The 23,529-nt window shown below is 41.7% G+C and overlaps 1 protein-coding gene and 1 non-coding gene across 2 annotated transcripts in view; both read right to left on the reverse strand.

The window, feature by feature from the left end:
• Positions 1-23,529, reverse strand: part of LOC126212991 (uncharacterized) — a 238,705-nt gene that overhangs the window by 138,343 nt on the left and 76,833 nt on the right. The window contains exon 4 of the mRNA XM_049940533.1: positions 1,156-1,224. Coding sequence (XP_049796490.1) covers positions 1,156-1,224 — 69 coding nt within the window. The remainder of the gene's footprint in view (positions 1-1,155; positions 1,225-23,529) is intronic.
• Positions 14,568-14,640, reverse strand: Trnaa-cgc (transfer RNA alanine (anticodon CGC)). Its single transcript has one exon. It is a non-coding gene; the product is annotated as a tRNA-Ala (tRNA).

Raw genomic sequence — 23,529 nt, forward strand, 5'->3', positions numbered from 1 at the left:
ACGACTGGTATTGTATACTGATAATGATATTCACATTTTTATATTATGTGGTCATAGAATTAATTTTAACAAAATTTGTCACACAGTATTTAGTTGTGAGTGTTTACGTCACTTTACAGAGACCTGAATTTCAAAAAGTAAATAAATAGAACATACAATAAAAAAATTACAATGAAAAACACAGTCGTATTTACAGTTTCCTCTTTGATTATTATCTGTGCTGAATCTCGATCATTCTGGCGTGTCGAAATCTGCAAACAACAAAACAAGATAGTATGGTTAGACTGATTCTACAGATTGGGAGCTTCTTTAACTGAACAAGAATCAATGGCAGGAGTGTGGTATTGGACATCAACCCCTGAAGTCCTGGTTTTGGTGACAGAACAATCTTTATCATAACTGGATGTCTAGGTTATGTTGGAAGGCAGCATTTGGTAGCCAGTTGGCGAAGCTGCAGATGTGAATACCACACAAACATTGTGAAGCTCAAGTGTTGATCGGAACCAGTATCAGTCACAGTGGTGCTTCTTTACTGCTGATACGTTAGCAATGTGTGAGCTTCACGAACACAATGGGAGGCGACATATTTGAATGAGCAGCAGTGGAATCTATATACTTAGTAGCCACGAATACTCTATTGTTTCTTCTGAGTATGTCGTGATTGCTAAGGTGGTTGTCAACGGTGCAAGCTAAGAGCTTAGCTGCTTTTTTCACATACACAGCAGATCTCACATCTATATTGATGTGAGAATGTGCGACTATTCCTCTGTCTCATGTTCGGGAACCCCTTTGCCTACTGTTCCCTCATTGGCTGTGCAGAGCCAGCTACTGACACACCCCCTTCTTCCCATCACACCTCTCAGCTAATGTTCACAACACTGCTGTGCAGAATACTCACGTACACCACTAACCTCGGTCTAGAAATTTCACCACTTGACGTTGCAAAAACTTTTAAAGTCCAAGATAAATTCTGAAAACCTGCTTCAGATAACGGAAAAGTCTCTGACGAGTATTTTGTACATGTATTGTACATAAATTATAAAAACTGAAGTGTTCCCCTATGTAATTCTGAATGAACCAATCTACTATTCACAACTTAATATGCTTCTTACATATTACATACAGAAGTTTAAATCTGGAAGGGACGTAGCTTACCTTGAGACTATTTGCATCAGCCGATACATTATCGAGACCAAACAGCTCTATCACCTTATCCCCAAATTCCTGAAACAAAATGTCTTTCCTTAGTAAAGGCTCACCCCTTACATTGGCTAATATCTACAAAGTATACACCTTATGTGTGGAAGCAATGGTAAATGGTTCATTCGATCTTATATTTGTATATTTGAACAATTTAACATTCAGAACACACACACACACACACACACACACACACACACACAATTTGTTCTGCATGGAGTACAAACGATGAGGAATGACATTGAGCAAAAGCTTATTGGTGATTTCAGCCTCATTTACGTGCTCGTCAACAAACGCCACCTCTATTGTGAAGTAAGTAGTTAGCTTTACTCCTTATACTTTGTTCGCAGTCTGTATTTAATGCAGCTCTTCGCACTAGTCTGTCCTTTGCAAGCCTCTCCATCTCTGTACAACTCCTGTATGCCACACCAATTAGAAGCTGCTTAATGTATTCCAGTCTCTATCTCCCTCTACAATTTATACCCCTGCACTTCCTTCCACTACCAAATTAAGGATTCCTCAGTGTCTCAGAATGTGTCTTCGTGACCAACTGCTTCTTCTGGCCACATTGTGCTGTAATGTTGCTTTCTCCTCAGTTTGATTCAGGACGTCTTCATCAATTGAATCGGTCGGTGGAGAAAGGAACAGTGTAACTTTTCCTTACTTTTCAGTGGAGACAACGAACTGTTATTGTTAAACTATTTGACAGACTGAATTGAAATTTTTGACACTTGTTGTTCACTACTCATACATACTGTGAATGAAAATAATTTTCATGTCTTCTGAAAAAAACTTATGAAAAAAAAAAAAAAAAAAAAAAAACTGAATTGTAACATAGTTCCTTTCACCAGTCAACAAGGGACTTCAGCACTTTTCATGAGTATATATTCAAAATTATACATTTCTGGACTAAAACTTAAATTCATTGATTAACTAATTGAAAATTATCTTCAACTGAACATGAAAACAGCTACTTCATAGAATTCAAAGTTCTGGATAGTTCATAATTTATCATATAGAGTTATCACTTGCAGTGGGTCATTTCAATACCTCTTCATAAAAAAATCTCAGCATCTTCTCCATGGATGTACTTAACCATTTTCTGAATATCTTCAATTTTCTTTTTTATCAATTCTAACCTTTTTCCATCACATAGCCTTTGCAAGCCAATTTGAAATGAAGCAAGTATACTTTTTGCCAGATTAAAGAGTAACTGACGCAGCCGTTTATAAAAGGGCAGACTGTCACGACTCCCTGTTTTGTTACTTCATAACCAAATTCTTTAAACATTGCCACAGAATTTCTTTTTTCTCTTGGCAGGGGTGTCTTGAGATGTGCTGTTTCCCTAGATTGTACTTTTTTGTGATGACAAAGCCTTCATGTGTCAAAGTCCATTATGTCTTCACATTCTGCCATAGCAACTGTAACTTCAGAAATACTGTTTGCTATGATACCCACATACTCTTTAGGGGTGTAAACTCTGTCACATCCCCGTATTTGTCTCTGCAATGTTCCACACACATGGTCACAAGTGACTTCTTTTGGGAAATCTGATTGTTTTTCTTTCTTTTTTTTTTTTTTAATTTTTCAGTGTCTGTCAACGCAAGGTACATCCTCACTATAGTATTATTCTTATTTTGACCAGGTGCTCCATCTGAGAACAGGTGTACTTTTGCGACATTCTTCGATACATAGTTTTTAATGTAGTGGTACAGGAATGAAGAGACCTCATTTATTACCTTTTTCACTTCACCTTCATAATATAAGTACACCGCGGAATGCCTAGACTTTATATCATAAATGCAGAAACAGTTAACCCACAGCTTACGTAAATAATATGTTCCCAGCACTGGGATGTTCGGCAGAGGCTAGCTTTGCATGATGTCAAAAGCTAATCCAATAAAGTCACCCCTGCCCATACATTCTTGCTCAGTTATTGTAATGAATTTATAAAGCATCCTGATGTGCCGCTTGTGAATATCCAACTCAAGTTGGACAGCTCTTTTACTTCTGTCAGAGATATGTGGACCTTTTAACTTAGCCTACATTCCTCGCATTTGCCACATGCAACAGTTTGGGGACAACCGAATGGAAAATTTTAATTTACACAAAAATGTTTCCTATAGAAATCTTATTCCACATTTATTTTTGGATACTTCCTAAGGAACTTTTCATGCGTAGTTTCCAGATCCGAGTGTGCGTCTAGGTATTTCATTTTCTTCCCAGCATAGTGAGTTTCATTGAGTGGGAAAGATGTGATGTGGGTATCTATCAAATTTATCACATTTTCCGAAACTTTGGTTGTGCATGTATTTGTTCCATGCATGTCCTTTGGAGTTTGATGCTTAACTAGTAACTGACAAATAAAAAACACACATTTCTGTGATACAGCATAAAGACTGAAAAAAAGCATGTTTGCAGACACGAAATCATCTACCACAGACAATAGCATGATAAATGAAGGAATGTTGTTTCTTGATACTATTGATGTCATTGACAACTTTTATTGGCCTTCTTTTTGTAATGTCACCTGCCACAATCAACCCTTATCAATATACTGTAATAGTCATGATATTTATCTATAATTTTTACTTATGGATCCTGACTATTTTTTCGTTGTTTGAAAAGTTCGATAGTATCTTCATGCGATCATCCTCACTGATATGGTGGAAACATTCCATTCGGGATCTGTAATTTACTAAGAATAATTAATGAATAAAAAAATAGGAGTGCAGGTAAGCTACTACAAATAGCATAGTGAATGCATTATTGTGGCCAAGATAGTAGACATGAAGCACACGCCTACTACAGTAGTACAAGTGTATATGCCAAGTAGCTCTGCAGATGACGAAAGAGAGTGATGAAATGTATGACGAGATAAAAGAAATTATTCAGTTACTGAAGGGAGACAAAAATTTAATAGTCATAGGTGACTGGAATTCGACAGCAGGAAAAGGAAGAGAAGGAAACATAGTAGGTGAATATGGAATGGAAGTAAGGAATGAAAGAGGAAGCCACCTGCTAGAATTCTGCACAGAGCATAATTTAATCATAGCTAACACTTGGTTCAAGAATCATAAAAGAAGGTTGTATACCTGGAAGAAGCCTGGAGATACTGACAGGTTTCATATAGATTATATAACGGTAAGGCAGAGATTTAGGAACCAGGTTTTAAATTGTAAGACATTTCCAGGGGCAGATGTGGACTCTGACCACAATCTATTGGTTATGAACTGTAGATTAAAACTGAAGGAACTGCAAAAACGTGGGAATTTAAGGAGATGGGACCTGGATAAACTGAAAGAACCAGAGGTTGTACAGAGTTTCAGGGAGAGCACAAGGAAACAATTGAAAAGGATGAGGGAAGGAAATACAGTAGAATAAGAATGGGTAGCTCTGAGGGATGAAGTAGTGAAGGCAGCAGAGGATAAAGTAGGTAAAAAGACGAGGGCTAGTAGAAATCCTTGGGTAACAGAAGACATATTGAATTTAATTGATGAAAGGAGAAAATATAAAAATGCGGTAAATGAAGCAGGCAAAAAGGAATACAAACGTCTCAAAAATGAGATCGACAGAACGTGCAAAATGGCTAAGCAGGGATGGCTAGAGGACAAATGTATGGATGTAGAGGCTTATCTCACTAGGGGTAAGATAGCTACTGCCTACAGGAAAATTAAAGAGACCTTTAGAGAAAAGAGAACCACTTGCATTAATATCAAGAGCTCGGATGGAAAGCCAGTTCTAAGCGAAGAGAGGAAAGCAGAAAGGTGGAAGGTGTATACACAGCATCTATACAAGGGTGATGTACTTGAGGACAATACGAGGGCAATCCCAAAAGTAAACTCTCCCATTTTTTAATATGTACATAGACTTGTTTATTTCTACAATGGTTTACATCAGTTTACAGCTTGAACATTTAGCTATTTTTCGATATAATCACCATTTTTGTCAATTCATTTTTGTAGACGCTGTGACAGTTTTTGTATGCCCATGTCATACCAGCTCGCCGCCATGCTGTTCATACAGTTATGAACATCTTTCACCTCGTCGTCAGAGCTGAATGACTTTCTAGCCAAGTGTTCTTTCAACCTAGGGGACAGGTAATAGTCACTGGGTGCCAAGTCAGGGTGATTATGTTGCGTTGAAACTGTTTCAGGAGAGCAACGGTTTGCTGAGTGATGTGTGGGCGAGCAATGTCATGGAGAATGTGTACGCACTTGCTCAAAATTCCTCTTCTCCGTTTGAGTTTTTTCAGAGTCTCACAGTACCTGTAAGCATTAATTGTGGTCCCAGCAATTCAGCTCCGATGACGAGGTGAAAGAAGAGGTTCATAACTTTCTGAACAGCATGGCGGCGAGCTGGTATGACACGGGCATACAAAAACTGCCACAGCGTCTACAAAAATCCATCGACAGAAATGGTGATTATGTCGAAAAATAGCTAAACGTTCAAGCTGTAAACTGATGTAAACCATTGTAGAGATAAACAGGTCTATGTACTTATAAAAAATAGGAGACCTTACTTGGGATTACCCTCGTATTATGGAAATGGAACAGGATGAGGATGAACTGGGAGATATGATACTGCATGAAGAGTTTGACAGAGCACTGAAAGACCTGAGTCGAAACAAGGCCGCGGGAGTAGACAACATTCCATTGGAACTACTGACGGCCTTGTGAGACCCAGTCCTGACAAAACTCTACCATCTGGTGAGCAAGATGTATGAGACAGGCGAAATACCCTCAGAAGAATACCCTCAGAAGAATATAATAATTCCAATCCCAAAGAAAGCAGGTGTTGACAGATGTGAAAATTAACGAACTATCAGTTTAATAAGTCACAGCTGCAAAATACTAACGCGAATTCTTTACAGACGAATGGAAAAACTGGTAGAAACCGACCTCGAGGAAGATCAGATTGGATTCGGTAGAAATGTTGGAACACATGAGGTAATACTGATCCTACAAGTTATTTTAGAAGATAGATTAAGGAAAGGCAAATCTACATTTCTAGCATTTGTAGACTTAGAGAAAGCTTTTGACAATGTTGACTGGAATACTCTCTTTCAAATTCTAAAGGTGGCAGGGATAAAATACAGGGAGCAATAGGGTATTTACAATTTGTCGAGGGACATGAAATGGAAGCAGTGGTTGGGAAGGGAGTGAGACAGGGTTGTAGCCTCTCCCCGATGTTATTCAATCTGTATATTGAGCAAGCAGTAAAGGAAACAAAAGAAAAACTCGGAGTAGGTATTAAAATCCATGGAGAAGAAATAAAAACTTTGAGGTTCGCGGATGACATTGTAATTCTGTCAGAGACAGTAAAGAACTTGGAAGAGCAGTTGAACGGAATGGACAGTGTCTTGAAAGGAGGATATAAGATGAACATCAACAAAAGCAAGACGAGGGTAATGGAATGTAGTCGAATTAAGTCGGGTGATGCTGAGGGAATTAAATTAGGAAATGAGACGCTTAAAGTAGTAAAGGAGTTTTGCTATTTGGGGAGCAAAATAATTGATTATGGTCGAAGTAGAGAGGATATAAAATGTAAACTGGCAATGGCAAGGAAAGGGTTTCTGAAGAAGAGAAATTTGTTAACACCAAGTATAGATTTAAGTGTCAGGAAGTCGTTTCTGAAAGTACTTGTATGGAGTGTAGCCATGCATGGAAGTGAAACATGGACGATAAATAGTTTAGACAAGAAGAGAATAGATGCTTTCAAAATGTGGTGCTACAGAAGAATGCTGAAGATTAGATGGGTAGATCACATAACTAATGAGGAGGTATTGAATAGAACTGGGGAGGAGAACAATTTGTGACTCAACTTGACCAGAAGAAGTGATTGGTTGGTAGGACATGTTCTGAGATATCAAGGATCACCAATTTAGTATTGGAGGGAAGTTTGGAGGGTAAAAATCATAGAGGGAGACCAAGAGATAAATACACTAAGCAGATTCAGAAGGATGTAGGTTGTAGAGGCTTGTACAGGATAGAGTAGCATGGAGAGCTGCATCAAACCATCCTCTGGACTGAAGACCACAACAACAGCAACAGCAACAACAACAACATGCGTAGAGGTTGTCCTTGGCAACTGGAAGAAAATAATAATTGGATCCTCCCACCTCAGATGATACAATTGCTGGAAGGCCGAAAGAAAACTTCAGTCCAATTTCAAACAGGTACTGACACACAATTATAGCTGGAGGTGACTTCAATTTACCCTCGACATGTTGGCAAAACTACACGTGTAAATCTGGAGGTACGCATAAAATATCTGAAATTCTCCTGAATACATTCTCTGAAAATTATTTCAAGCAATTAGTTCACAAGCCCACTCTAATAGTAAACAACTGTGAGAACACACTTGTCTTAGCAACAAATAATCCTGAGCTAATTTTACAGTGTTAAAACAGTTTTTAATAAGCTGCAATTTTTCCACCCCCTGCAATGCTGAAACTATTAGTCCCAGAGAAAAATGAATGGGACCTGTCACATAGGAAATTTAATTTAGTTTTCCCTTGTTGTAGGAACCATTTTCAGCAGAAGCAATCTTTTTTGAGACGCAAGAAAAACCTAAATCATTAGCTTTAAATGACCCACACCAATTCTCACACCCCATTACTCAGGTTTTTTGTACATTATTCGTAGAGCCCCCCCCCCCCCCTGTAACTGTACACATTCTTTCCCTTTATCTTCGTTCACTGACTGAACTGCAGCTGCAGTGTTGTGTAAAACTGCACTTTGTATGTACTTCACTTCTGTTGTCATCAGTTATTTGTTGCCCGAATAGCAAAACTCTTCTATTTTCAGTGTAGCATTACCCAATCTAATTGATTCAGCATTGCGCAATTTAATTCAACAGGTCTTATAAAACTTCACTAGTGTTTCCTTCTGTGTTTGGTTCCTCAGGCACCCATTTATTGTTCCACATATATTTGAGAATTCTGCCTGCTTCTTTGTATCACATGCACGTGTAACATATCACACCTTATATAGCAAAATATAAGAGCAGGTAAAATATTTCACCGACAACAATTGCACCCTGTTGGGGTCTTTTCACTTTAATGCCATTGCTTTTCACTTTCCTGTTGATATCTTTGGGTTTTATTCTTTACATACGGGGTGTTCCAGAAGTCTCTCAGCAGTGCCGTACGATTGTTAGCCACGCGCGCCGTATGCCACAGTGAATGTACCGAAATGAAACTCAGTGAAATAGAAGTTATTAATTTATTGAATATTCATTTCTACTTACAAATTTTCACATTAAATGTCCGTGTTGTTGAATACACAATTCAATTTATCTAATAATGTTTCCAAACACAAGCTGTAACATTTCTTCTTTAACAGAAGCAGTGAAAGTGGATATTGCAGTTTTCAGTCCATCGGGATTCTGGACGGTTTTTGTAGCAGTTGCTTTTGCTGCACCCCAGAAGAAAAAGTCAGGTGGTGTTAGGTCAGGCAGTCATTGAGGCCGAAGTCCCTGTGAAATTATGCAATCACCAGAAACATCAGCAATCAGTGACACTGAAGATGCGAGCTGTATGGGTGGTTGCACCATCTTGTTGAACGTAACTGTTCAGTATTTCACTTAATCTAGTTCTCCTATAAATGGGTACAGAATATCACTGCACTATCGTTGTGTATTTATTGTTTTGTTGAAAAATATGGAACCCACAATACGATGTCTAGAAATTGCAATCCAAACTCCGATTTTCACAGAATGAAATGGTTCCTCATGAATACACAATGGATTTGCAGTACTCCACATACGAGAATTTTCCTAGTTCATGTACCCGGATAAATTAAACTACACCTCATCAGTGAAAAACATTTCATTAAGAATATCCCTTCCACCTTGTTGAACAAAATTTTTGAACCATTGACAATAATGCCGTCTCTTGCCATGATCAGTATGTTTCAGTTCTTGCACGAATGTCACTTTGTATGGGGAAAGTTCTAATTTTTTCCTTACAGCTGTGTGGGACACTCTGACACTAACATCGATTTCCTGGGCGAGTTTTCTTACTGACTTGTTCGGACTCGTGGACATTTTATCGGAAATACCGAGTAGTTTATCCTCAGACAAAATGCTAGGATGACCACTTCTCGGTGCATCTGTCACTGAAACCGTACTTCCAAATTTGTTAATCAAATCTCGCACAGTATCGCTATGTGGGAGTGCTGTCTCCGGGAAAACTGAATAAAATATTTGACAAACAAAGTGTGTATTTACCGTCAGCTTTGAACACTTGTTCGACTAAAAACACACTTCCTCAGTGGTTAGAATTTTAACAGTGACAAAAACTAAACAAAAAAAGGAACTACACTTTAACATTCACGTTAACACATAACGACACACACCAACGATACTACTGATGCTGGCTGAGATAAACGAAACAGTGGAATGTCGGGAGAGTCCACTTGAAGGGGAGTAACCCAGGTAGGAGGTCAATCTTACGGCACGCGCGGCTAACTATCGTACAGCACTGCGGAGAGACCTTTTGAACACCCTATATTTGAGAATTCTGCCCGTTTCTTTGTATCACATGCACACGTAACTTCACACCTTATATAGCAAAATATAGGAGCAAACAAGATATTTTACTGACAACAATTGCACACTGTTGGGGTCTTTTCACTTAAATGCCATCGCTTTTCACTTTCCTGGTGATATCTTTGATTCATCGGGTTTCAAAGCACTGGTGATTAAGGAGTATACAACATACAAAGACGAATGATACACGAAGCAACAGATTCTGGTACATTCTACAAATGTTCAGTGTACATGCCCTCTATCACCCTTCACACGTCCAAATGGTAATCCAGTTCTGTCCATATGATCACTAACACATTTCTGTCAATATCCATCACAGGAGGAGTAATGCATTCAGCAATTCTTGCAGCATTAGGGATACATTACATAAACTACGTCCTTAACATAACTCCACGGGAAGAATTCTGGCCAGTGAATAGAAGCTCCATCCTCTTGAAACGTGAGGGTCTAGGAGGTAACAGTCAGTTGTTGCAAGAAACACAACTGCAACATATCCAGGCAGACAAAACCTGTCCCCATCTGGTCAGTGAAAAAAAAAAAAAAGGTCCACACACCTCTGCCTCTGATACGGCACATGGCACCAAAGACGTCCACTTTTGGCAAATCCCTTTCCAACTTCACAAGGACCCACAACAATTTAGTATCCCACCCTCTCACATTGTGACGATTCACGTTTCCCGACAGATTGAATGTCAGCTCTTTGCTAAATATCAAAAACACTTTTCCTGCACTGTCACCTCCTCATAGAGTGCCGTCTCAGGTCTACCGTCCAGTGTGCCAGGAGGAGGGTTTTCAAACTTTGTGAGTATCTCTTCATGTGTCATCGATCTCTGTATGCCGTGTACTTGTCAATAAACAGTGCTTTTAAGCCTGATGAATCTTTAAGGATAACACTGTAATTACAGACTGATAGTTCAGTAACACACGTCAGCGCATGTCACCTTTCATACTGGGAACACAGCTTTAAGTCTGACAGCATTTCACCTTCGTATATCATACATACAAGCTGGAACACTTATAACCGAGGTCTGTTCTCCCAAGAATCTTAACAATACTGATCTCCAGGCTTACCACCATCACCACCACCACCACCCACAGTGACAAAAGGAATATTGAGAGAATGTCCAGAGAGAGAAAAAAGAAAAAAAAGAAAGGGGGGGGGGGAGAGAGGGAGGGAGAGAGAGAGAGAGAGAGAGAGAGAGAGATGCACCACAAACCTGAATGACACAAATTGGTAGATGTTATGTACATGTACATAAAAACTAATGATTACAATTCCAGAAAAATTGGTTGATTTATTCAAGAGAAAGAGTTTCACAAGCTGAGCAAGTGAATAATGTGTTGGACACCTCTGGCCCTTACGGAACCAGTTATTCAGATTGGCAGTGAGAGATGGTCCTCGAGGTATATCATGCCAAATTCTGTCCAATTAGTGCACTAGATGATCAAAATTCTGAGCCCGTGGTCTAGGGGTAGCGTCTTTGATTCATAATCAAAACGTCTTCGGTCCCGGGTTCGATCCCCGCCACTGCCTAAATTTTGATAAATAATCAGCATTGGCGGCCGAAGACTTCCGGCATAAGAAGTCAGCCTCATTCTGCCAACGGCCTTGTCAAAGAGGGCGGAGGAGCGGATAGAGGTTCAGGGCACTCTCTTGTCCTAGGGGTGGGAAATTGCCCCTAAAGGCGGAAGAATCAGCAATGATCAACGACATGAGGATGCAGAAGGCAATGGAAACCACTGCATTAAAGACACGTAACGTGTATCCACAGGACATGTGGCCTGTAATTGAAGAAGTGTCATGATGATCTCTCCATTGGCAAAAGATTCCGGAATAGTCCCCCATTCGGATCTCCGGGAGGGGACTGCCAAGGGGAAGGTTACCATGAGAAAAAGATTGAATAATCAACGAAAGGATAACGTTCTACGAGTCGGGGCGTGGAATGTCAGAAGCTTCGACGTGGTAGGGAAACTAGAAAATCTGAAAAGGGAAATGCAAAGGCTCAATCTAGATATAGTAGGGGTCAGTGAAGTGAAGTGGAAGGAAGACAAGGATTTCTGGTCAGATGAGTATCGGGTAATATCAACAGCAGCAGAAAGCGGTAGAACAGGTGTAGGATTCGTTATGAATAGGAAGGTAGGGCAGAGGGTGTGTTACTGTGAACAGTTCAGTGACCGGGTTGTTCTAATCATAATCGACAGCAGACCAACACCGACAACGATAGTTCAGGTATACATGCCGACGTCGCAAGCTGAAGATGAACAGATAGAGAAAGTGTATGAGGATATTGAAAGGGTAATGCAGTATGTAAAGGGGGACGAAAATCTAATAGTCATGGGCGACTGGAATGCAGTTGTAGGGGAAGAAGAAAAGGTTACAGGAGAATATGGGCTTGGGACAAGGAATGAAAGAGGAGAAAGACTAACTGAGTTCTGTAACAAGTTTCAGCTAGTAATAGCGATACCCTGTTCAAGAATCACAAGAGGAGGAGGTATACTTGGAAAAGGCCGGGAGATACGGGAAGATTTCAATTAGATTACATCATGGTCAGACAGATTCCGAAATCAGATACTGGATTGTAAGGCTTACCCAGGAGCAGATATAGACTCAGATCACAATATAGTAGTGATGAAGAGTAGGCTGAAGTTCAAGACATTAGTCAGGAAGAATCAATACGCAAAGAAGTGGGATACGGAAGTACTAAGGAATGACGAGATACGTTTGAAGTTCTCTAACGCTGTAGATACAGCAATAAGGAATAGTGCAGTAGGCAGTACAGTTGAAGAGGAATGGATGTCTCTAAAAAGGGCCATCACAGAAGATGGGAAGGAAAACATAGGTACAAAGAAGGTAGCTGCGAAGAAACCATGGGTAACAGAAGAAATACTGTAGATGATTGATGAAAGGAGGAAGTACAAACATGTTCCGGGAAAATCAGGAATAAAGAAATGCAAGTCGCTGAGGAATGAAATAAATAGGAAGTGCAGGGAAGCTAAGACGAAATGGCTGCAGGAAAAATGTGAAGACATCGAAAAAGATATGATTGTCGGAAGGACAGACCCAGCATACAGCAAAGTCGAAACAACCTTTGGTGACATTAAAAGCAACGGTGGTAACATTAAGAGTGCAACGGGAATTCCTCTGTTAAATGCAGAGGAGAGAGCAGATAGGTGGAAAGAATACACTGAAAGCCTCTATGAGGGTGAAGATTTGTCTGATGTGATAGAAGAAGAAACAGGAAGCGATTTAGAAGAGATAGGGGATCCAGTATTAGAATCTGAATTTAAAAGAGCTTTGGAGGACTTACGGTCAAGGCACAAGGGATAGATAACATTCCATCAGAATTTCTAAAATCATTGGAGGAAGTGGCAACAAAACGACTATTCACGTTGGTGTGTAAAATATATGAGTCTGGCGATATACCATCTGACTTTCGGAAAAGCATCATCCACACAATTCCGAAGACGGCAAGAGCTGACAAGTGCGAGAATCATCACACAATCAGCTTAACAGCTCATGCATCGAAGCTGCTTACAAGAATAATATACAGAAGAATGGAAAAGAAAATTGAGAATGCACTAGGTGATGATCAGTTTGGCTTTAGGAAAAGTAAAGAGACGAGAGAGGCAATTCTGACATTACGGCTAATAATGGAAGCAAGGCTAAAGAAAAATCAAGACACTTTCATAGGATTTGCCGATCTGGAAAAAGCGTTTGACAATATAAAATGGTGCAAGCTGTTCGAGATTCTGAAAAAAGTAGGGGTAAGCTATAGGGAGAGATGGGTCATATACAATATGTACAACAACCAAGAGGGAATAATTAGAGTGGACGATCAAGAACGAAGTGCTCATATTAAGAAGGGTGTAAGACAAGGCTGTAGCCTTTCGCCCCTACTCTTCAATCTGTACATCGAGGAAGCAATGATGGAAATAAAAGAAAGGTTCAGGAGTGGAATTAAAATACAAGGTGAAAGGATATCAATGATACGATTCGCTGATGACATTGCTATCCTGAGTGAAAGTGAAGAAGAATTACATGATCTGCTGAACAGAATGAACAGTCTAATGAGTACACAGTATGGTTTGAGAGTAAATCGGAGAAAGACGAAGGTAATGAGAAGTAGCAGAAATGAGAACAGCGAGAAACTTAATATCAGGATTGATGGTAATGAAGTTAAGGAAGTTAAGGAATTCTGCTACCTAGGCAGTAAAATAACCAATGACAGACGGAGCAAGGACATCAAAAGCAGACTCGCTATGGCAAAAAAGGCATTTCTGGCCAAGAGAAGTCTACTAATATCAAATATCGGACTTAATTTGAGGAAGAAATTTCTGAGGATGTACGTCTGGAGTACAGCATTGTATGGTAGTGAAACATGGACTGTGGGAAAACCGGAACAGAAGAGAATCGAAGCATTTGAGATGTGGTGCTATAGGCGAATGTCGAAAATTAGGTGGACTGATAAGGTAAGGAATGAGGAGGTTCTACGCAGAATCAGAGAGGAAAGGAATATGTGGAAAACACTAATAAGGAGAAGGGACAGGATGATAGGACATCTGCTAAGACATGAGGGAATGACTTCCATGGTACTAGAGGGAGCTGTAGAGGGCAAAAACTGTAGAAGAAGACAGAGATTGGATGTGGTGGTGGTTAGTGTTTAACGTTCCGTCGACAATGAGGTCATTAGAGACGGAGTGCAAGCTCGGGTTAGGGAAGGATTGGGAAGGAAATCTGCCGTGCCCTTTCAAAGGAACCATCCCAGCATTTGCCTGAAACGATTTAGGGAAATCACGGAAAACCTAAATCAGGATGGCTGGAGACGGGATTGAACCGTCGTCCTCCCGAATGCGAGTCCAGTGTGCTAACCACTGCACCACCTCGCTTGGTTGACAGAGATTGGAATACGTCAAGCAAATAATTGAGGACATAGGTTGCAAGTGCTACTCTGAGATGAAAAGGTTAGCACAGGAAACGAATTCGTATAAAAAAAATTTGAGGAAAGGAGAGGAAGGAAAAAATGAAGGAGTGTCACCTCGGCAGCTGCCAAGTGCCAGGCTTCAAAGATTCCCTGTTACATGACACAGAGACTGGAGGATCCTGCTCCATCGGATCTACAGAGGCGTAGGTTGGTTGGTTGTTTTGGTGAAGGAGACCAGACAGCGTGGTCATTGGTCTCATCGGAGTAGGGAAGGATTGGGAAGGAAGTCTGCCGTGCCCTTTCAGAGGAACCATCCCGGCATTTGCCTGGAGTGATTTAGGGAAATCACGGAAAACCTAAATCAGGATGGTCGGACGCGGGATTGAACCGTCGTCCTCCCGAATGCGAGTCCAGTGTCTAACCACTGCGCCACCTCGCTCGGTACAGAGGCGTAGGCATTCTCCCTCTGTCGAGTGCAGAGAAACGGATGGCGGTGCACACCGGCGACACGGAGGTCAGCCAAGTGAGGGTATCACGTGGCGACACCGTCGAAGAGGCTCTCCGAGAAGACCGTTTGCCTTTGTTTGACTCCTTGGAGGCTTTTGGCTTGGCAGAGGAAGACTCAGATGTTTATTAGCCAGAGGGACGTAGAAGTCTTTGAGGGAGTATTCCTTCTGTCCTTCCCAGCCTGCTGGTATGTAGCAGGCAGCTTCACCCCACGAGGTGGAAGTTTGTTGGGTTGTTGAACAGCTGGAGGAGGAGACAGGGATGCTGCCGTGACACTGGCCGATTTCACAACTGCAGTGCTGAATTTGAGGGTGCACGTCTGCACGGGCACTCCTTCGTGGAATGAGATGTAGTAAGAACAGTACTGTAAGTGCCGGATGGTAGAATGCAAGGTTTCCAAATAGCTGACAACTTGCGAGCAACTGGGTAAGGCACTTTTTCTTTCACCCAGATGTCTCGGACAGCCCGCTCATCGAGATACACAGTACGATCTCAGGAGGAGCCTGCACGGTCGCCATTGCAGCTGATACAGCGGAGAGGAGGCGGACAATCGGCCTCGTGATCACCCCAACCACAGGTTACACATTTGGCCGGATGTCAATAGGACAAGTCACCAGGCCTCACTACTTGTAGACCAATTAAACCTTCAGGTAACTAATGGAATGGTTCATCCGTTGAACTTATTGCAGGCCTACTTGTTATAATTGAGTTTTGTCTTATTGGTACAGGACAACGCAATGCAGCTATGGGCAAATACAAAAATCCAAGTAAATATTGAAATTACCATTCTGCACCAAAAATAACGACATACAGTGTAAAGTGGACAAATGAGTTTGCTGGTGACAGAATAAACAGTATATTACAGAAGGTGATTAAATGGCAGATAGGCTGTATGCAAAATTATGTAACACCACAACCACTGTAAGTCAATTACATAGGAGTTCCATGTAATGTGGACACAGTATTTCATAAACGACTGGAAGTGTCTGGACAAGGTCGATCGATATCTCTCTCTCTCTCACACACACACACACACACACACGGCAATAGGGAGGCATACTACAGTGGGCAGTACATTTATCTACCAATGTGGTCTTCTAGCTCTTAAGAAATTAAATGCTTTAGCTGGAGCGGAGCGCAATTTTGGATTCCCTCCCTTCCATCAAATCTTAGTTGTGATGACACACTGATCTGTAGCATAGCCCGAGGTCTTGGTTATATTGAAAGGCGATGATTTGTAACTTGTTTGTGAGTTGGTGAAGCCAACTACTGAATGCCAAACGAATGTTTTGACAGTCTGACCTGTGGCGTAATTTAATGTTCACATTTACGCCATATTTAAACGCACTTCACTATATTTAACGCAGTTTTCGTCATAAAAACTGAAACTACAGTAAATCTGGCAAACGCATATTACATAATGGTCAAGTCTCTTGAGTATTTTGGTGTTCATTAGGCTTATGTACATAAACTGTAAATGAACTGCGAAAAATTCAAGGGGGAGGGCACTACATAACTTCGTACAATGTTGATTTAGACAACATTAGACAGTTTAGATATACAAAACATATCTGCTTGAGCCAGGACTTCACATTTCGTAGGGAAATGCACTAAGTGAATCCGGAGTTGGCGATTACACAAATGAGTCTTCGCCTTGGCACACTTCTGTCCCACATTTGGCAAATTACTCGGCTGTTTTTCGTTCCAACGCAAAAAAGGGCACTGCCGAATAATTGTTTGTTTGTCTACGTGGGCCTAAATTCTGTTCTGTATAAGCGGAGCATCACGAGTATAAAGCCGGCAAGCTAAACATTCATTCGATATCTATAATCCTACGTCGTACGAAAGATGATATGTCCAAATGTAAGATACTACACGCGCAATCTTAGTTGACATAGGCGCTGTAGCTGATGGGAGCGACTGTAAATGCATTTCCCATGTAAGCGGGTAGTCTCTCCCACCTGCCACCTCGCGAGTGTCAACTTTGTTTGCGCAATTAATAAAATTTACGACTTACTGCGGCGGCGGCGGCGTAATGTACTGATCGGCAACGACCGGAGGTAAAGATTAATGTCCTTGCTGCTCTACGGTTGACAGGTTCTTGTCTTTACTGTTGTCCGCTCAGTAAATTAATTATTCCAACATTTCACAACAAAATGTTTGGGTTAATATGAAATGATTCCCAACATTCAACTGTCTTTACCAACATCAGCTGACTACGCTTATTACAACACGGATAATCCAACAAGGAGTCAAATCTTGGATAAAACGCACTTTTAGTGGCATTTGTAATAACTTACGTCGATATGATAGCAATGAAATTCTACTAATTTCTTCAGTTGCAGTTGGACGGACGCATATACTAATTTCGACGTTTTCCGCGTAAGTTTCAGTTTCTGTCTATGTTAATGAAATACGGCTGCTGTGTATTCCATGATATTGATATTCCATGGTCTGAGTAACACATTAAAAGCACTACCCATTTACTGTCGCCATCGGGCCGAGTGTCAACACAGTTTGTGCGTATAGTAAGCTGCGGCGAAAACTCGCGGTCTGCGTGTTTGTTTATCATCAACTGACGCCATCTTCCTTTTCTTCCATACCCAGCATTCCACGTGACATGCGCAGAACAAGAAGTTTGACTTGACTTCGGTAATTTCGAATTTGTTCCGATAAGGCATCCAGCTGGCCTGGTGAAGTAGCCAACTGGCTTTCAAGAAATATATTTTTTTAAGATTTCTTCGTGCGTATAGCACAGTTCTCTCTACAAGATGTGAATAGTTCTGCAAAATTTCGCGAAGAAAACAATAATACTTGGTAAAATATTAACCTTGTACAAGAAAGTTAATTGCCCGAATTGCGAATACAATAACCACTATTCTGAATTGCTCCTGGGGAGATAAATATATTTTTTACATAGTTCTTGATACTTATGCTGTATTAAATGAAACAAGTAGTTTACTGTTACCAGTCCCTGTTTGAAAGTGAAGTTGCTGTGTCGTCATTACGAGCTTTTCTGCACTGTTTTTGTGTTCGAAAATAGCCTTGACTGCCTGACTACGCAGATTAACTTTAAATGCGAACATGTTCGCATTTAACGTATGCTGTAGTTCTAGAGTTCTCCATAAAACATTGTAACAGCGCTGCTGAATTTTTCAAAATTATGATGAAAATTTTGAATAGCTGATTTTTCGAGAAATACGCATTTTTTTATAGTTTTGTTATGGATATGCTACAGTTCTAGACTTCTCTGTGCTGAATTTGAATAGTCCTGCGGAATTTCGCGAAGGAAACACTTATAATTGGGAAAATTTTAATCTTAAAAAAATTTGCCAATTTGCGAAAATAAATGTGTGATCACAATTCTGAAGAGCCCCACAAGAATTCTACAGGAAACCTTAATGACTTTTTTGCACAGATAATAGTTTATGAGATAACTGCAATCATGAAGGATCCATTTTCACTGCATAAAATGTACACATAGCTCAAGACACACAGCAAAAGACACAAAGCGGCGACCCTAGGGGAACATTGTTCAATAGGGTGACACAGGATCTTGGATATGCAGATGATAATTCGTCATCCAGGAGGAAACAGGACCTGGAAGAAAAGCTTGAAAAATTAGAAAGATATGGAGTGAAGATGGGGTTTACAGTCAGTCAAAGTCCAAGTATATGTTAGCATCTAGGAAAATGTAGAGTGAAGGAGAAAGAAGGATCAGAAGAATTTGAATGCTGAGAGAGCTTTAAATATCTTTGGTCACTGGTAACTGAATAATCATGAGAGGGAAGAGATACATACAAGGTTATAGCTGGTAAAAGGACTTACTTCGCACTGATTAAAGTATTTAAAGCAAGAAGCCTTAGTAGCAATCTGAAACTGACAGTGTATTCTAAAGTAGTGAGACCTGTAGTGATCTATTGTTCGGAGACCTGGGCAGTGACGCAAAATGATGAGTTGTTGCAGAGATGGGAAAGGAAGATAGGAAAATCTTCAGGCCAGTGAATTATAGGGGGGCTTTGTGAATCGGAAATAATGAGATCAGAGAGTTGTACAACAAACCTGATATCGTGACAGAAATAAAGATTAATATACTATGTTGGTTGGGACATGTAGAAAGAATGATGAAGAGCAGCACAATTAAGGAAGATTTCAAAGGAAAACCAGGTGGACGCCATATTAAGGGGCAGACCGAGGACCATATGGCTAGATGACATGAAGGATGACTTTAGAAGAAGGGAATTAGAAGATGGAGAGCCAAGGCAACCAGCAGAGAAGAGTGGACAGAGATTTTCCAGGGCGCCAAGGTCCTACCTACATGAGCCGTAGCACCAAGCAGTAAGTAGTACAATACTGCACTAGAGTTCTGAGTTCTGGATGATGCCCCAAGAGTTTTAATGAAAAACCTAATGTAATTTCTTGTGAAGATATTTATAACTGCAATACTATGGGACCCACTTCACCAACATATACACTCCTGGAAATTGAAATAAGAACACCGTGAATTCATTGTCCCAGGAAGGGGAAACTTTATTGACACATTCCTGGGGTCAGATACATCACATGATCACACTGACAGAACCACAGGCACATAGACACAGGCAACAGAGCATGCACAATGTCGGCACTAGTACAGTGTATATCCACCTTTCGCAGCAATGCAGGCTGCTATTCTCCCATCGAGACGATCGTAGAGATGCTGGATGTAGTCCTGTGGAACGGCTTGCCATGCCATTTCCACCTGGCGCCTCAGTTGGACCAGCGTTCGTGCTGGACGTGCAGACCGCGTGAGACGACGCTTCATCCAGTCCCAAACATGCTCAATGGGGGACAGATCCGGAGATCTTGCTGGCCAGGGTAGTTGACTTACACCTTCTAGAGCACGTTGGGTGGCACGGGATACATGCAGACGTGCATTGTCCTGTTGGAACAGCAAGTTCCCTTGCCGGTCTAGGAATGGTAGAACGATGGGTTCGATGACGGTTTGGATGTACCGTGCACTATTCAGTGTCCCCTCGACGATCACCAGTGGTGTACGGCCAGTGTAGGAGATCTCTCCCCACACCATGATGCCGGGTGTTGGCCCTGTGTGCCTCGGTCGTATGCAGTCCTGATTGTGGCGCTCACCTGCACGGCGCCAAACACGCATACGACCATCATTGGCACCAAGGCAGAAGCGACTCTCATCGCTGAAGACGACACGTCTCCATTCGTCCCTCCATTCACGCCTGTCGCGACACCACTGGAGGCGGGCTGCACGATGTTGGGGCGTGAGCGGAAGACGGCCTAACGGTGTGCGGGACCGTAGCCCAGCTTCATGGAGACGGTTGCGAATGGTCCTTGCCGATACCCCAGGAGCAACAGTGTCCCTAATTTGCTGGGAAGTGGCGGTGCGGTCCCCTACGGCACTGCGTAGGATCCTACGGTCTTGGCATGCATCCGTGCGTCGCTGCGGTCCGGTCCCAGGTCGACGGGCACGTGCACCTTCCGCCGACCACTGGCGACAACATCGATGTACTGTGGAGACCTCACGCCCCACGTGTTGAGCAATTCGGCGGTACGTCCACCCGGCCTCCCGCATGCCCACTATACGCCCTCGCTCAAAGTCCGTCAACTGCACATACGGTTCACGTCCACGCTGTCGCGGCATGCTACCAGTGTTAAAGACTGCGATGGAGCTCCGTATGCCACGGCAAACTAGCTGAGACTGACGGCGGCGGTGCACAAATGCTGCGCAGCTAGCGCCAATCGACGGCCAACACCGCGGTTCCTGGTGTGTCCGCTGTGCCGTGCGTGTGATCATTGCTTGTACAGCCCTCTCGCAGTGTCCGGAGCAAGTATGGTGGGTCTGACACACCGGTGTCAATGTGTTCTTTTTTCCATTTCCAGGAGTGTAGTTGTTTGATCGAAAGCTAAGTGTTGCTGCCCTAGTTGTGATCAGTGCATGTCGGTACAAGTGGGCACACATCGTGTCGACTGTCATTTATCTGACTGCGGACAACCTGAACAATCTAAGGATAGTTGCCCTTTCTGGTCTGCTTATTGCGTTGCACTACGACAACTCGATCTCGTTGGTCCTGACAACAACTTTAATTTAATTTGATGTTCTTTGCTACACAAAATTAAGTAGGCCTACCGGATTTGAAGATAGCTGACTCTATAATGTGCTTTCACAAACTCTTGTTACTTCTGCGTTGGATACATTCTGGGATTTTCCACCATTTAGCAAGGCATATGCTATTTCTGTCACAGAGCAGTTCAGATGCTTCATACAATTCCAGCACCTTTTGGACCTTCACACATTCATTGTTGGGGTTGGAAGACAAGGGCAGTATCTTGTGGTATTAGAGGAGGTAAAAGAATAACTGACTAATGAAATTAAATCAATTACTTTAAGTTAGTTAAAAGACACACCAGCTGGAGCACAAGACATCATCAGTTTGAAATCACAGTATGGGAACGGGATACGATTATCGGTCGAATGCAATAACTATCCCCATTAAATTCCACATAGATATATATTTCGTAGTCAGTCATAAACATATACACAGCCTGAGATACAGAACAGAACTAAAAGCTAACACGGAGGCTCGGCAGAGCAATCAGAGTCAAAAGATGGTGTTAATCGTGGACGATACGACCTATCGACGGTACAATAGTTTTGACGAGAGGGTGAGTACTGTCGTGCTGCACTTATCAGATGTTGCAGAGTGTTGTTTGGTGAAAATCACTAAGGGCCAGAGAGAGAGAGAGATGAGTAGTCTAATCCCAGCACATGTGTGTATTCAGACAGAATTAACATTTTTAAATAGTTTAATTTACGTACAGGGTGATTATAATTAAAGGTAAACTTTCAAAACACTGTAGAAATAGCACCACCGGTCAGAATGATGTAAAATTGCAACAGAATGTTATCAAAGAAAGAGGAAAACAAATGGCATAAGGAAAAAAAAGTGTGAAAATTGATCAATAGATGGCACCGTGTGTGTCAGAATACGTAAATGAAAACACCTGTCATGCGCACGACCCACTGAAGATCGTATAAACATGCCGGGTGCACGGCTTTTCCTCCTTTCACATCTGCGACATTCGCCGTGACTGTCTCAATGCAGGATCGCACACTGCTTACAAAGCTGTATTACAAGAATGACGACTGCGCACACTTTGCTCTGCAGAAGTTCCGGACACTGAAGGTTTGAAAAAAAGGCGTCGGTCCGATGACTGCCGTGGACCTGTAGAAAATGATTCAGAAATTCGAAAAGATGGATTCTTTTGGCGTGCAACCTGGTAGAGCGAGGAAACGAATTGATTCGACGTCAGAAATGCAGGAGGATACGAATAGTGGTGTATAAACGTGTAGTGCACAGAGAATTACCCAAACATTGGACATACCCATGAGCACAGTGCGTAAAATCCTATGAAACATGCTTCTTTGCTATCCACTCAAAATTACCCGTGTGCACGAGTTGCTGCCTGTTGACCTGCCAGCAAGAGAGATTTTGTAGACAGACAAAGCCCACTTCCATCTGACAGGATATGTCGATGGACAGAATTGTCAAATATGGGGAACAGAAAATCCTCACACACAATCAACCAGAACTACTTCATCCTGAACAGGTCACTGTGTGGTGCGGGTTTACGACATCATTTATCAGAGGGCCAAATTTTTTTGAAGCTCCTGTTACCTGTACCATCACTGGTAAGCGCTACGAGTGTCTTTTGTGCAACCGTGTCATTCCATCTCTCCAACAGCATGTATGTGAGGATGGGATCATTTTATGCAAGATGGCACACCTCAACTTATTGCAAATGCAGTTAAGCAGCAGCTGCCGAAGGGCCATTTCAGAAATGCTAGAATTATCAGCCGCCATTTCCCTACAGCCTGGCCGTTCCGATCACCCGATCTTAATCCGTGTGACTTCTCTGCGGCTATCTGAAAGATGTGTTCAGTGTTGTGACTGCAAACTTAGCTGCACTGAAGGCACGCATTGTGCAACACATTCTGAACGTGATCCGGAAACACTTTGATCAGTTGTGGAACGCATTTCTCGGTTTCAACTTGTTGCAGAAAATGGTGGACAGCGTATTGAACATGTTTTGGGCCAGTCACACAGAAATTAATAATCCAACTAGATTTTTATTCATGCTTTTTATGCGGTTTATGGCCCTAGGACAATTAAAAACCGATTTTTCCCATCCAATGTGATATGACCTTGCTGTGGTGGGTGGGCTTGCGTAACTAACAGTATCACACCTGTACATCCATGCACACTGAGTAGTACAGTTTGTTTAACGTCAAATGTACACCTTAGGCTTTGTCATTTGTAGTTGACCACTATTAAATTAT

This window comes from Schistocerca nitens, chromosome 11, assembly GCF_023898315.1.
Source record: "Schistocerca nitens isolate TAMUIC-IGC-003100 chromosome 11, iqSchNite1.1, whole genome shotgun sequence".
NCBI classification, from domain to species: domain Eukaryota; kingdom Metazoa; phylum Arthropoda; class Insecta; order Orthoptera; family Acrididae; genus Schistocerca; species Schistocerca nitens.